At 33.8% G+C, this 13,881-nt stretch overlaps 2 protein-coding genes across 18 annotated transcripts; one reads left to right on the top strand and one right to left on the bottom strand.

Moving 5' to 3' along the window:
* The first annotated feature begins 5,141 nt into the window (after positions 1–5,141).
* On the top strand, positions 5,142–7,279 carry LOC110811131 (small ribosomal subunit protein eS25-like). The gene is made up of 4 exons (XM_022037526.2): positions 5,142–5,297; positions 5,504–5,578; positions 6,003–6,137; positions 6,978–7,279. Exons 1-4 carry the CDS (start codon positions 5,295–5,297, stop codon positions 7,089–7,091), a joined length of 327 nt encoding a protein of 108 aa, XP_021893218.1. The 5' UTR covers positions 5,142–5,294; the 3' UTR covers positions 7,092–7,279.
* A 978-nt stretch (positions 7,280–8,257) lies between these two features.
* Positions 8,258–13,618, bottom strand: LOC110811147 (uncharacterized). 17 transcript variants are annotated; one of them, XR_015816361.1, is made up of 9 exons: positions 13,402–13,618; positions 12,875–12,974; positions 12,035–12,182; positions 10,982–11,707; positions 10,276–10,901; positions 9,605–10,191; positions 9,004–9,152; positions 8,586–8,669; positions 8,258–8,500 (listed from the first exon to the last, which is right to left on the bottom strand). XR_015816361.1 is itself a non-coding variant. In XM_022037552.2 (6 exons), the coding sequence occupies exons 4-6, from the start codon at positions 11,697–11,699 to the stop codon at positions 9,748–9,750; spliced, it is 1,788 nt and encodes a 595-aa protein (XP_021893244.1). In that variant the 5' UTR covers positions 11,700–11,707; positions 12,035–12,182; positions 12,875–12,974; positions 13,402–13,618; the 3' UTR covers positions 9,482–9,747. The 17 variants fall into 17 exon arrangements, 1 of the variants encoding a protein (XP_021893244.1); XR_015816362.1 differs by having other exon boundaries at positions 8,586–8,643; XR_015816364.1 differs by having other exon boundaries at positions 8,586–8,643; positions 9,004–9,110.
* Between the last annotated feature and the right edge of the window lie 263 nt (positions 13,619–13,881).

The raw sequence follows: 13,881 nt of genomic DNA, 5'->3' as shown, positions 1-13,881 counted from the left end.
TACTAACCGGTTTTGTCTCTACTAGTAAACTGTAATTATTTTTAGGATTTTTTAATATTTAATAAAAATACAAAATTATACAACGTTAAGCCTCAATTTACCATAACGGAAAATAAGGTGAGGGATCCTTATACAGATCAATGTTCTAAGATATTGAGCTGTCTACTACGCCTCCTATCAGATACCCAATTTCCTGAATTTTATATGCGGAATCTAAAATACTTATCACGTACCTAAAAATACCCTATAAATCTAAAATCGGTATCTAAAACTCATTGTGGTCAATTTTGGGGTTTCGGCACAACGATGCCGCTATGCTGTATCATTGCAGAAAAACACGTTAGGGGCCTCAGTTGACCAAAAAATTACAAAAAATCGAACTTACCGATGGGGAGGACCTCCAGGTGCGACGGCTCCGCCGGTCCTCCTTCGCGATTGAGGTTCTTTCTTTAGCTAACCTGTACAAGAAAAGACAGTAAATACAATGATTGAAAAATCCCATGAAACAGGAATAGAGAAGGGGCTCCTTGAAGGGGTTTTGGGGCTTTGGCCGCGGCAGTTTTGTCAAGTTTTGCCCACAATTTTCGGCTCGTCCGTCATTATTTTGCCTTTGATTTTGTCACAGGGGTGCTCGGAATCGAATTCCAAATGGGTAGGAGAAATTTTTATTTTTTTCAGCGGTCGGCAGTGGCTTCAATGCAGCGGCGGTCGATCTCCTTATCCAGCGTCTGATTTTTCTTCTCTAGCGGGGCTGGCGGCTAGGGTTTGGGTTTCCATTTGATGCGAGATATTTATATCCATCATGCATTGATCTGGACTGTCTATTGTGATCGATCTTATTCGTCCGATCGTGACCAATGATGAAATAAATCTAGACCGTCAATTGCAATTTGAGCTCGGCCATCTGATCGTGTTTAAGGAGAAAACAAATTCAGGTCGTCCACGCACGCGGGATCGATCCTGGGTCATCCTATCGTGGGGCACGCGGATCGCCCACGCGACATTCCACGTGGCACTGACATCAGCGTGTCTTGCCACATGGCATGCTCCGGTTCGTCGGGGCTGCTGACTGAGTGGTCTTACATGGTACAATTTTTTCTATTTATACTTTGATCCCCTACTTCTAATTTTTCTTTCAAAAATACCATCCGGACCTAATTTTCACATTTTTTTAAAAAAATTATTTTTGATTACATCCCTAACCTATTTTTTTAATAAATTCAACAAAAATTAAATTAAACTAATTTATAAATAATTTTTTATTTATTTTTAAATACCAAAATTGATCTTGGAGCAAATTATGGATCTGGGTATTATACGATCAATTTGGAACATATATGGGGAGATATAGCCTCTAGGAAATAAATGAACTTGGAGGACTATAAGCATAATCTTTAAAAATTCATAAGCTTTTTGATGGACTATATAGAGTTTAAGTGTGGAACACCCCATAAAATTCACTAGGCATGGAAGTATAAAAAAATTTGAAGCCTCCCCTAATACATAGGAAGAAAGTCAATTAGTACATTTTCCTACCTAGTAAATCATTATAACTATTTATTCATAGAGATTAAATTACACATTATGAGACACATGTAAACTTGGTATGATTAAGAAACGGTTTTCACATATAATATCTTTTTTTGAGTAATTATTCTCTTTGTTCCTGCATTGTTTTTATTTTTGAAAAAAAAAAGGTTTAGTTGTTAGAATATTGATCATAAGTACATTACAACCTTTTTTCATAAAAAAACAAAACATGAATTTTTATAAACGTTATTGTTTGACTATAAAGATACTTTACTGCTACCAAAAAATAAGGGAGATCAATTGTCAGACAAAATTACAACAACATGTAAGTAAGTATAAATCATATAACTAGGAAAAAACAAATGTTTTAAGTTTTACTTCATAACCAGACAAGAGCAAATAGTAATCAGGGTATCAAATTTATAAATAGTTGTACATTACATCTTGGCCTGATAATATTCATTAATGAAAGGATCTCTCGTTTTTTAAAACTCTAAAATGAGAGTTTTTTTTCCTCTTAACTCATCATTCTCCATTTTCTTATCACAATTTCGCCAAATTTCTTGATTTCACTTAGCTTATGTGTAATTTGAGTGCAGATTATCATCAAATTTGACATGGTATCAGAGTAATTATGATTTTTTCTCTCAATTTGTACTACTTGAAGCTTAAGCAAAAAACCTGGGTTTTATATCTCTGTCATAGATCAAAATTTGAAACTTATCTTCAGAAATTGTTATGGATACTTCAGCAAGCTTAAATTCGTCGAAGATTGATGAACTTTTTGCAAATCCTTATTACTTGTACACATGGTTTAAAACATATGATCAAGCTATAAAATTTCCATGTTGGAAAGAAGCAACGAATACTAAAATTAAGGCATTAAAGGATAATCAAATTTGGAATTTGGTTGATTTATGATCTAGCAAGACTCCTATTGGTTGTGAGTGGATCTATAAAATAAAAAAAAGGGCTGTGGATTTATTAAAAGGTATAAGGGCAGGTTAGTGGCTAAAGGTTATACTCAATAATCTGGAATTAATTTTTTGGACACTTTTTTCCTGGTTGCTAAGTTAACTACTATTGGGATACTCTTAGCAATTATTGTAGATAAATAGTGTTATTTACATCAGCTTGATACTAATAATGTTTTTTGTATGAAAATCTTTATAAAGAGGTGTATATAACTCTTCCACCTAGAATTCAAGATCCAAAGAACAACTAGGTGTGCAAGTTGAAGAAAATATTATATGGTTTGAAGCAGACTAGCAGGTAGTGGAATTTGTTTTGAAAAATTATGGTTTTATACAGTCTCATTCAAACTCTTTATTATTTTCAAGGTACTTTGGTTCTTCATTCACTGTACTTATCATATATATAGATGATGTAATATTGGCCAATAATAGTTTAGATGAAATTCAATCAGTTAAAGTTTAATGACATGAACAATTCAATATTAAGGATCTTGAATATTTGAAGTTTTTTTGGGATTTGAGGTAATTTGATAATCTAAAGGCATTAACATTTATTAAAGGAAGTATACTTTAGATCTTCTTCGAAATATGGGTTTCTTGGGTTGCAAGCTAGCTGTAACCCCTATGGTATCATCTAACAAGTTAATCAAATAAGATGGATATTCTATTGTTTACGTTACTTCATATAGGCAATATGTAGGTAAACTTTTATACCTTACCAACATGAGAATTGATATTTATTACTCATACCAACAATTGTATCAATTTTTAGATGCTCCTATATGTGCCCATTTGTAAGCAGCACATTAGGTCTTACGATATTTACAAGGGACACTTAGATTTTGTTATTCTTCTCATAATTCACTTCAACTAAAAACGTTTAGTGATTCTGGTTAGGCTTAGTGTGCAGACTCACGTAAGCCTTTTACTGGGTTTTACGTCTTTTTTGGTGATGTGCTCATATCCTGAAAGACCAAAAAATAACAAACTATTTTATGGTCTTCGTCTGAAACTGAATATCGGGCTTTGGCTATAGTCACTTTATATATTGCAGTGGTTGCAATATCTTCTTACGTATTTATATATTCAATTTCAGACAGCTTAACTGTATTGTGATAATATTTTCGCTATAAAAGTTGTTGAAAATCCTGCATTTTATGAGTTGATGAAGCATACTGAAATTGATTGTCATCTTCTCCGACAAAAAAATTATGAAAGACTTGTTCGATTGTTACTAGTTTTTTATCCTCATCAGCTTGCTGATTGTTTTACTAAACCTCTCTCTACTACTCAATTTTAGGATGCTATAATAAAGTTAGGTATCTAAAGTCTGTATACTCCAGCTTGAGAGGACACTATTAGAGTAAATAATAGTTAGGGTATCAATTGTAATTGTTTACAAAGTAAAAGTCAAATTCGTAAATAGCTATACATTACATCTTGGGTATAAATTTCCCATTAATATTCATTAGTAAAAAGATCTCTCATTTTTCCAAACTCTAAAACCTGAGATTCTTTTCCTCTCAACTCAATATTCTACATTTCCTTCCACAATTTCACAAAGTTTATTGATTTTAATTTGAGTGCAAATTATCACCAAATATGATAAACCAAGGAAAAACTCATGTGAAAGGGATATTTGGAGAAAACAACAATTATTTTTTCGTAAAAATTCAACCATAGACGTCATACTACCCAGAAGCGTCTACCATAAATATACAAAACTTTATGAATGTCTCTCCAACCTTTTCTTGTTGTTGAAAAAATAAAATAGATTAAAGTCTCTCAAACTCTGACTAATGAATTTAAGAGTTCTTACTTTGTGAATGAATGCATACTACCCATAGACGTCATACTACCCAGAAGCGTCTACCATAAATATACAAAACTTTATGAATGTCTCTCCAACCTTTTCTTGTTGTTGAAAAAATAAAATAGATTAAAGTCTCTCAAACTCTGACTAATGAATTTAAGAGTTCTTACTTTGTGAATGAATGCATTCAAGATTAAAATGCTCAAACTATATCAAATAAATAATTCACAAAGGATATTCAAACCAATAAGAAGTTATATGTATTAAATTGATAATGAGCTATTTCTCTGGTGATGGTGGATTTTTTTTTCTTTGCGAAAATTGTGACAATTTAAAGTAGTGTTTTGACTTGTTCTAATATAATTTTATCTATGTTATTGAATCTATTTACTATCATGGGATACATTGTCTTGATTTTCTTTAATGCTTATTGGGTTTCAACTTTTTCTTTTGTCTCTACTTGGCAATCTTTATTTGCTCATTATTTCTAGGAAAGCTTATGTGAAGTTTTTTGTTCTTCGTTTCTCATGTTTTATTTTTGTTCTTTGTGTGTCTTGTTTGGTTGTTAGATATTAATTTCTTATTATGTATTTTTTTATTTCATCATTTTTACCATGAGTCTTTTATGTGTTTATAGACTATGTTAATATTAATAAATTTCATTTACCTTTTTAAGAAAAACCAATTAACTACACTATATTATTATTTTTTGTCATTTAGATTTTATTTTTTGGAAGTTCATGGGTCAAGAGGTACTAATTTTAAAATGGATCATTCCTAAAAGGCCCACTTGAAATTTTTATTTTGAGACCTGCTTGTCTTGCACCCTAAACCGGAATAGGGATGGATTATTTTCAATGCCAAACACATCCCTTTCCAGCATCGCAGAAAACCCTACCATATATAATCTCTTGTTTCACCTCAAGGGGTAGCTTCTCATCCAGTCCTTCGGTTCGTCAAAATCCTAAAACGTTCTGATGGTAGGTGCCTTCAGTTTTTCTTTGATCTATTCGTTAATATAAATTGGTTGTCGAGAAAGGAGTGGCTATTGAAATAAAGTGATATTCAAAGTTTGTCATGCGAGTTTTGCCCATGCTTTCTCGGCAGCCAAACGGGATACTAGTGTTAGGTTTTTGTTTGTGGCATGTTTGTTTTTTGACAGTCACGATTGATTGTGTGATGACAGGCGCCAAAGAAGGATAAGGCTCCACCACCGTCATCGAAGCCAGCCAAATCTGGTGGAGGGAAGCAGAAGAAGAAGGTAAAGTTCGATGCAAATTTTATTTTCTATCTCTGTTAATGGAAGAATTTATAGCGTCTTGCATAACTGGGTTAGCCACTTCTTATGATTCTCTGTATATATAATATTTGTAATAAACATGTGATTTTGATATTACATTATAATATCTTGAGGTTGGGTAGTTGATTGTCTCTTTTGTTTTGCTTTATTTTATGCAATTTTATATGTTAAATTCATCTGCGAAAGTTGTATTTTCCCGTGGAATTTGGGTTGCTATCCAATAGATTAAGCAATTTTTCTCCGTTGCTAAATATACTTAAATTTTCTTTAGTCCGTTAATAGCTTCAAATGACACGAGAGTTTAATATTTCTTGTTTCTTCTTGGTACTCTTTTAATATTTTACGTGTCTTTAACGGGGATGTTAACTGAGTGATTGGTGTGCAGAAGTGGAGCAAGGGAAAACAAAAGGAGAAGGTGAACAACATGGTTTTGTTTGATCAAGCGACCTATGACAAGCTTCTTAGTGAAGTCCCCAAATACAAGCTTGTCACTCCTTCAATCTTGTCTGACAGATTGAGGGTATATTCCTCTTACAATTTTGCATATGTTTGTTCACTTTATTTTTTGTTACTCTTGTCTTCTTCCTGACTTGTCAAAACTTTGGAGTCTTTGTTACCATAAGTAATCTAATTCGCTGGTTGCTATCAATTTTTGTTTACTGCGTGTACATATGTCATTGTTCAGTATGCGGTAGACATTTGAATAATCAATAGAAGATCTTCCAGAGTTATTTTGCTGGGTACTTTTGTTGTGTGCTTTTTGACCTTAGGTGCTCTTTAATGCCTAAGTTGCAGATTCCCTATAAAGTGGGATTGATGCTAAAATCTAGTAAAGATATTCTGGCCTAAACTAAAGGATGGGATGGAAGTTACCACTTTTGTGGCTGGATGTAGTTCCTTTCGTGCTTGGTTCTTTTGTTTTTGCATTATCAACGTAATCCATCACTACTATTATTGTCGATGTTCACATAAACCATCCAATGTCTGGAAAGATCTAAGATGAATAGACATTATACAAGTTCTCATTTACACTGTGTTATCGAATTTTGGTAAGTACAAGTGACTGTGTCTTTATTTAGAACTAAGTCATTGACAACTCACCCTTAGCCTGTGGGCTGAGTGGTTACTGTTCTCATGTCTTTATCATAATTGGAGCATATTTCAATTACTACATCATGGATTTCTTCCATGACCAAGAAATGTGCCCCTGACTGCACCCAATAAGTGTTGAATAATCTATACGTGTGAACTGTTTTGAAACTCTATATCTCTCTGAATGTGACTTGCTATCATGTGCATGATGAATGCTTCCTCTTTGGGTTTGGTTAACAATTCTTTTGTTTCCATTGTGCTATTGCAGATTAACGGTTCACTTGCACGCAGAGCAATCAAGGATTTGATGGCCAGAGGTTCAATTAGGATGATATCTGCACATGCTAGCCAGCAGATCTACACTAGGGCCACTAACACCTAGTAAATGTACTTTTTTTCATATTATGAATTGGAAGTTAGTCCCTTTTAGTTGTCTTTCCTTTTTACTTAGAGAACTTTTTCTTGGGGAGAAAATTACTCTGGGAACTTCTGTTATATCATTTTTATGCCGAACATTTATTGTCTAGTTGAATTCTGATGTGGTTTATAAGATGAGTTTTGGATTTGTTATGTATTCTTGTTTGGTAGATTAAAGGATCAGGAACCTGGATGTTTGTTTCATTTTCCTTTCTTATCATCATTATTCATGTTTTGGGGAGTATCACATAATGCGATAAGAAGTTAACTAACTTCTGGTTCATATGGTTTTCCAAATAACTTTCAAATGTGGGTTGTCTGCAAGTTGAGTGAGTCTTGCTTAAGTATGGTTGACTATTACCATAAAAGGTCACTTGTAATAAAGAATTGCAGGTAGCGCAAGCAATAACATATGCAACACAAATAACCTTTGAAGTTTAAGATTGAGAAGTAACACACCATGAACCCTTTTTCTGCCATGGGCTTGATGCTTTTCAAATTGATAAACCCATATCCAGTTATGTAAACTCAGTATTTTGTCATTAGTACTACTAAACCAAATTTTCACATTTCTGCAAATTTTTAAATTTAGAAGAAAGAGAATGAGTTTTCTTGCAGTTTATCTGGTCATTTTTATAAAAATCTATGTATTAATCTTAATTTTAAATAAAATTAAATGATTTAAGTAAATTGCAGTTTCATTTTGTTTATCCAATCTCTTGTTCCCAGAATTAACGAAGAACAAAGAAGAACTCTCTTCTGTAAACTGATTTAAGAAGAAAAGAGAGGAAGTATCTAAGATTTGAACTACAATAAGAACATGGTTAAAAATTATACAATGCCCTCAACATATAAGATTGCTTTTTCCAAACAAATATAAAATATAGGGTTGCTTTGAAAAATTCTTGTACTTTATTATTTATGTCGAATTGATTCCTTTAATTAAAGCAGCTCCTTACATTTTATTTTATCAAATTAATACACCAAATAACAATATCTGTTATATATATATATTCTAAGAGTTAAAAGAGTCCTTTCCAGTATTCTCCCCTCATATTTTAGCTAAATTCCAAAGAAAAAATTTAAAAAATTTAAGTTTTAATATTTAGAATGTTTATTAGATAACGATGATGATAATAGTAGCTGTGCTAATAATTATTATTTAACTACAAACATGGTCTTTAAGTTGAACAGGAGCAAGTTATTTCAGTTCAAATGTTAGAAACCAATTTAATGCAAATAACAAGTACATAAATGAAATTCTTTTTGATGATATCCTTGTAAAAAACTTATTAAGTAAATTATAAGAATATTCTTAACCTTTGAATATAATGATAACCCGGCCCACTGTTTTTAAAGAATAATAACCTAGTCCTGCATAATAAACATACCTGTTAATTTTAATATAATTTCTTACCACATAACTGAAATAATAATTAAAAAAAAACATAAAAATCACCTCTTATGGTGATGGAATTGAACAAATCCTGGTAGGTGCATTCATCTTCCTCAGTCAACTGTACAATGCCATAAACAACAAGAACTTTTCCATGCCCCGGGATGAAACATAATCAAAATCTCAGGTAGCAGGCTCACAAAAACAATTAAGGAGAAGCAATATTGAGAATTTGTTTCTCCTAAAATCAGCATTCAGAGAAAATTGATACTGACGATTGGGATTTTAAACAAAACGATACGAGCAATGAAAATCCGAAGAGGAAAACATCCCAGAATTAGAAGGTTACAATAGTTGTTTTCAGATGCTAGCAGTTCGAGTTCACTCGAACAAAAAAGAGGCAAGAAATGACTTTGAATTCACAAATAAAAAATTATACTATTTTGGAAAGGATTGAATATTAAGAAACTGATGAACTTACTGTTTCTCTTCTACAAAATCTTCTTCTTTGTTTTGGAACTCATGACTTGTATCTCTCCACCTTTCACCTATAAGACAATATCTTCTACAGTACCTCCCTGTAATGAGCTGAAAGAGACATGGTAATTAGCATACGTCACAAGGCTTGTCCTGCAGAATAAATAGATGTAATTAGAATATAGAGATGACAGTTAGTATTGCATACAACTGAAACATTTTAAAAATATAGAGTTGGAAAATTTTTATGCACTCAACTCAGGCTTAAAAAACCAGTTGATGAAGTATTCCCACTCACCGATTTAGTCACTTTGGCCTGAAAACAAACTTAGTGATAATAGATAACTTCAAAATGAATTAAATGAAGCCCTTGAGCAAAGTCAAGTTACTATCTAGTTACTATCTGCCAGCAAGCATTGGCAAAATGATTTGCTTTTGGTAAATGCAACTGCAGTTGACAGAGATACAGTCCAACTGGGAACTTAAACTTAAACATCATCCTTTTATTAACAACTGCAGATTTACAAGCCAAATATAAATATATATATATATATATATAATAATTACAGACGAGAAAGAACAGCTAATCAGATGTCTTCTATTACCTATTGCTAGCATTGGCTGCCAGTTCCAACCCAGGAGCTTCCCAAGAGATGGTGGCAACCGTAACTTTACTAATTGAGTCAAGAAACTCAGCAGCCAATATACTCAAGCTGTCTTCACAATCACCGAGAGAACATTCTGCTAGTTAGCAGTCAAACTCTTTATTCTTACTGAAGTTCTCCGAGGCTCTCTTGACAGCAGACTTCATCATCTCCTTGATTTCAGCAGAGGACTTGAATTCAGCTACAGCTCTTTCTCTTGCCTCTTTAAGATTGACTTCATGGATGGTCTGTATGCTCAAAAGATCAGATTCTAACTTTCTACGTGCAGTATCACAAGCCAAGAGCTCAGCTCTCTGCTTCTTGACCTTGTCCTTCACCTCTCGAACCTCAGCACTCAAGTCGAAAAATTTTTTCTTCCAGTCCTCAATTTGGCTCGAGGCTTCACTTAAACGTTGTTTGGTGTCAAGGTATTTGGATCGGAGCTTCCTACTCTCTTCCTTGCAGTGGGATGTGTCCTTGCTTAACTCCTTGCAGTCATTCAAAACCCGCATCATCATCTCACTAGTATTATATGCTCCCAAGGCAGCCTAACCAGAATAGATCAGTAAATGTGATTAAAGTATATAGGTAAACATACAATACTTGAAAAAGCATGAAGTATCTAACCTTACCTGAACTATGCCTTTACACATAAGTTCAACAGAAGCAGTAGGCGACATGCTAGATACTTCCTTTCGGTCTGAAGGAAGAATCATACTTTGGACAAGCTTTCTCGCCACCTCACCTCCAGTGCGATCCACCCAAATAGTATCAGTGTCTGATAACCCTGTGAAAGGAATGAAGGGTAAAGAATCAAGTCCATCTGAGGCCATGCTCCTAGTAGTGGTCCCAGCTCCATTGGCAGAAATTACGGGGCAGTCATCCACTCGATGGGTGGTCTCCTCAGAACTAGGATGAGTTTCAGATTCTGCCCTTGGCTCACTACCTGATGATTGGGCAGCTTCATGTGTCCCTTTGATTTCCTGAATGGAAAATGGCGAGCTGACTAAAACTTCCGCAGCCTCCAGCATGGGCTCATCGGTCTCAGGTTCCATGTCAAAAGGGGAATCTGGCGCAATATGGATGACCTGAGCCAAGAGCTGCTCACTGAAACCATCACTTGCTAAAGCCTTCTGAGGGCCAGCTATCTTCTTGCACCCATTCCTCTTGGCTGCAGCTAGATTCACCTTAGTCTCCATCCCAACTCGCCGTTTCCTTTGTGTTTGACGAACCTGCACAAGCTTCTCAAGCTTCCTAGCTGAAATGGAAATAAAAATTAACAAATTAATAAAGGATGAGCATGATTAACTCCTGTTGTCTCATCTGGCTATAACTCACCCTCTGATGTGGAATCTGAGTGACCGCCACTAATACCAGCTTGTCTTAGGTACTTATCAGCAAAAATTTTTCTAGCATCCAACACACACTGCGCAAGCACCTCAAAAGCCCCTTCTTCTTCACCAGACAAGGGAATCACAGAATTCGTGATCTTATTGAACTGATTTGTCCATTGAGTTGAGAAACCCCAGCCTGAATCTGAGCTAACAAAGAAGTACTTATCCTTCCAGTTTTTAATATTTGGCGGCATATGAGACAATAATTTGCAACCATTCCTAGGCATAAAATATAAAAACCATTTGTCTCCAAAGACATTGTTAACAGAGAATGCAGCTCGGAACAGATTAAGCGAGGGCTGAATTTTCTTTTCACGACAAACTACCAGAAAACCTATAAGATGCCTAAAAGAGTTGGGAGTTAGTCTACAAGGCAAAAGACCAAATGCTTCAAAAACCTCTTCAATGAAAGGATGGATGGGAAATCTCAACCCGGCTTTAAGGTATTCCTCAAACACACATATCTCCCCATTTTGCACACTATTAACTTGTTCATCCTTGAGAGGAATCCTAAGACCAAAAGCTGCAGGAATATGGAACTCATGCCGAAGTTCTTCCAACCTAGCACCTTTGATAGTACTACCTATCTTCCCAATCTCTACCTCGCCAAAACATGGTTCTCCTCCTATTTTCCTAGGTGAAGACTCAGACATGCTAGCCATTAGAGTACCTGTACCATTAAAAAGAAAAACAATAGAAAATTCATATCAGATTACAGGACCGGTGGGAAAAACCACAGAAAAAGTGGGTTTTTTGTATAATCACTTCTCAAAGTGCAATTTCCTTCTTCAGGAAAAACTAAAAGAGAATTAGTGAGAGCAATCAGACTTCACAATTACCTAACTATGTGTTATATCTGATATTAGGTTGCATAACGCGCATTGGTAACATTGCATACTCTATTTTGAACATTAGTGACAGAAAACATCCATAAAACTTCAAGAGCAACCAATATCCAGCAATATATTAGTCAAATGAAATATCAAGTACTTAATACCTGCAATGTTCTGCAAATTGAAGAGCAAACAAATGTACCGAACACATTAAGAGGAAATGAAGCAATGTTGCAGAAACGATGATGCTTGACATGCAGTCAACATGGACATGGTGAAGTACATCCCCGTGCACATTGCAGAATCCATTTCCTATAAGAGAGATTGTTAGTTGTTTTCGGGAAAATAATGTCTCATAACTCTGTATAAATGGTCTAGTTTAAAATTTTATCAAAAGTGAAAGTGATTCAATTTCATAATGGTATGCTCCAACTTCTTTATCTTCTTTTAGCACCTAGCAATCCTTCCTTCTATAAAATGGCAAAGATACTAAGCATTAACGTCTGATTTTTTGAGTAAAAACAAACCACACCTTGCTTAAGCTAATTAAAGCTTAACACTATGTTTGGATAGAAATTAGCAAAGGGAATAAACAAATTTTAAAAAGATGAAAGTGAAGATATATTGTTTGGATAATTTAAAGTAAAAGTTACTACAAACCCCAGTTTAATTTAAATGTTCAGACGAAGTAAATTACGCATTGTCAAGATATGTTCAACTAGGTAAAAGAATTTTAAATTATACTCTTTATTAACAAATAAAGAATTTAGATAGTTTATTTCTAAGATTTTTATGTTCTTTTTTTTTTCCCCCTCTGCATCAATTTGGAAATTAAAAAAGAAGTGTTTGTGAGAGACCTTTAGCATCTATCTTCCTTCCTTTTCTTTTTGGACAGTTCTTTTCTCTTTTTTCCCCTCATGTCTGGCCTCTTCCCTCAATCCAATCATAATAAAACATCCAAGGGCAAATAACTGATAATCAAGTATATGCAAATCAAACTTTACCATTGCCACGCATCAATCCCTCCTCTCCCTTTCCGCCATTAAAAGAAAAGGCCGACAAGACGAACTGCTACAAACACTTCTATGGTAAATCAGGACGAAACTTGTTCACCGGAAAGTCATTGGATGAAGAAAAGGAAGAGAAAGCAAGAAAACCCAAACAAAGACAAGCATCATTGACTATTCAGAACTTTTTACAAGCAAAAATCATAAAAAGTTGTGATAAATCTGCAGAAAATGAAAGAATAAGTACATTTTTACATCACAGTTTACTAAAATTTGAAATGTATCATCTCAATTTTGTTTAAAATTCGAGAGATTATATTCTTAGAAGGAATTTAAATAAGTTAAAATAAATGTGAATTATAACTGAATTACATAAATGAACTTCATTTGTTCCAAACTTATCATTGATCTTTCTCATCTCTAGAGTCGAGCATCTAAATCAACTAAATTAGGAGCTGAAATCTCTTAAAAAGACCCAATTGTGCACCTCAAAATTCAAGCTCAGAGCCCTAACCATTACTTACTGTGCATAGCACGTGGAGCCCAAAAGGTTCAGCTACTGCAGAGACGGTGTTGAGGCTCAGCCGAAAAGGTAGAGAAGCAAATGGAAGAGAAGGATGGAAACAGGAAGGAACTATAAACTGTAGCATGTAGAGGGGAGAGAGACCGGAAGAGTTGTCTTGGCAAGAGAGCTTATTCTTCAATTTTCTTTGGATAATAAATTACTCGGTTTCCTTAAAAGAACATACTCAAGGTTTGATAGAAAATATATATATATATATATAAATAAACTTAAATACAAATACTTTTTCAAAAAAACCTTGTTGGCATTTACACTAAATTTTAATTTAAATACAACTTCTAATTTTTTATTTAATTAAGTTACTAAATTATATAAAAAATAATAAAAAAATAAACATATTTAATTTATATATCTATATTAATATTTAGCTTTTAAAAATTCATAGTCACATATATATATATATATATTTAGTAGAAGTGAA

The sequence above is a fragment of the Carica papaya genome, chromosome 9 (assembly GCF_054855325.1).
Source record: "Carica papaya isolate Zhongbai chromosome 9, ASM5485532v1, whole genome shotgun sequence".
Lineage (NCBI taxonomy): Eukaryota > Viridiplantae > Streptophyta > Magnoliopsida > Brassicales > Caricaceae > Carica > Carica papaya.
Note: the sequence above shows the minus strand (reverse complement) of the source record. Positions and strands in the feature narration are given on the sequence as shown.

Coding starts and splice junctions, on each gene's coding strand:
- LOC110811131 (XM_022037526.2), top strand. Junction 5,579..6,002: donor GAGGGAAGCAGAAGAAGAAG/GTAAAGTTCGAT, acceptor ATTGGTGTGCAG/AAGTGGAGCAAGGGAAAACA. Junction 6,138..6,977: donor TCTTGTCTGACAGATTGAGG/GTATATTCCTCT, acceptor GTGCTATTGCAG/ATTAACGGTTCACTTGCACG.
- LOC110811147 (XM_022037552.2), bottom strand. CDS start 11,699: ATGGCTAGCATGTCTGAGTCTTCACCTAGGAAAATAGGAGGAGAACCA. Junction 10,902..10,981: donor CTCAGATTCCACATCAGAGG/GTGAGTTATAGC, acceptor TTTCCATTTCAG/CTAGGAAGCTTGAGAAGCTT. Junction 10,192..10,275: donor TGTGTAAAGGCATAGTTCAG/GTAAGGTTAGAT, acceptor TATTCTGGTTAG/GCTGCCTTGGGAGCATATAA.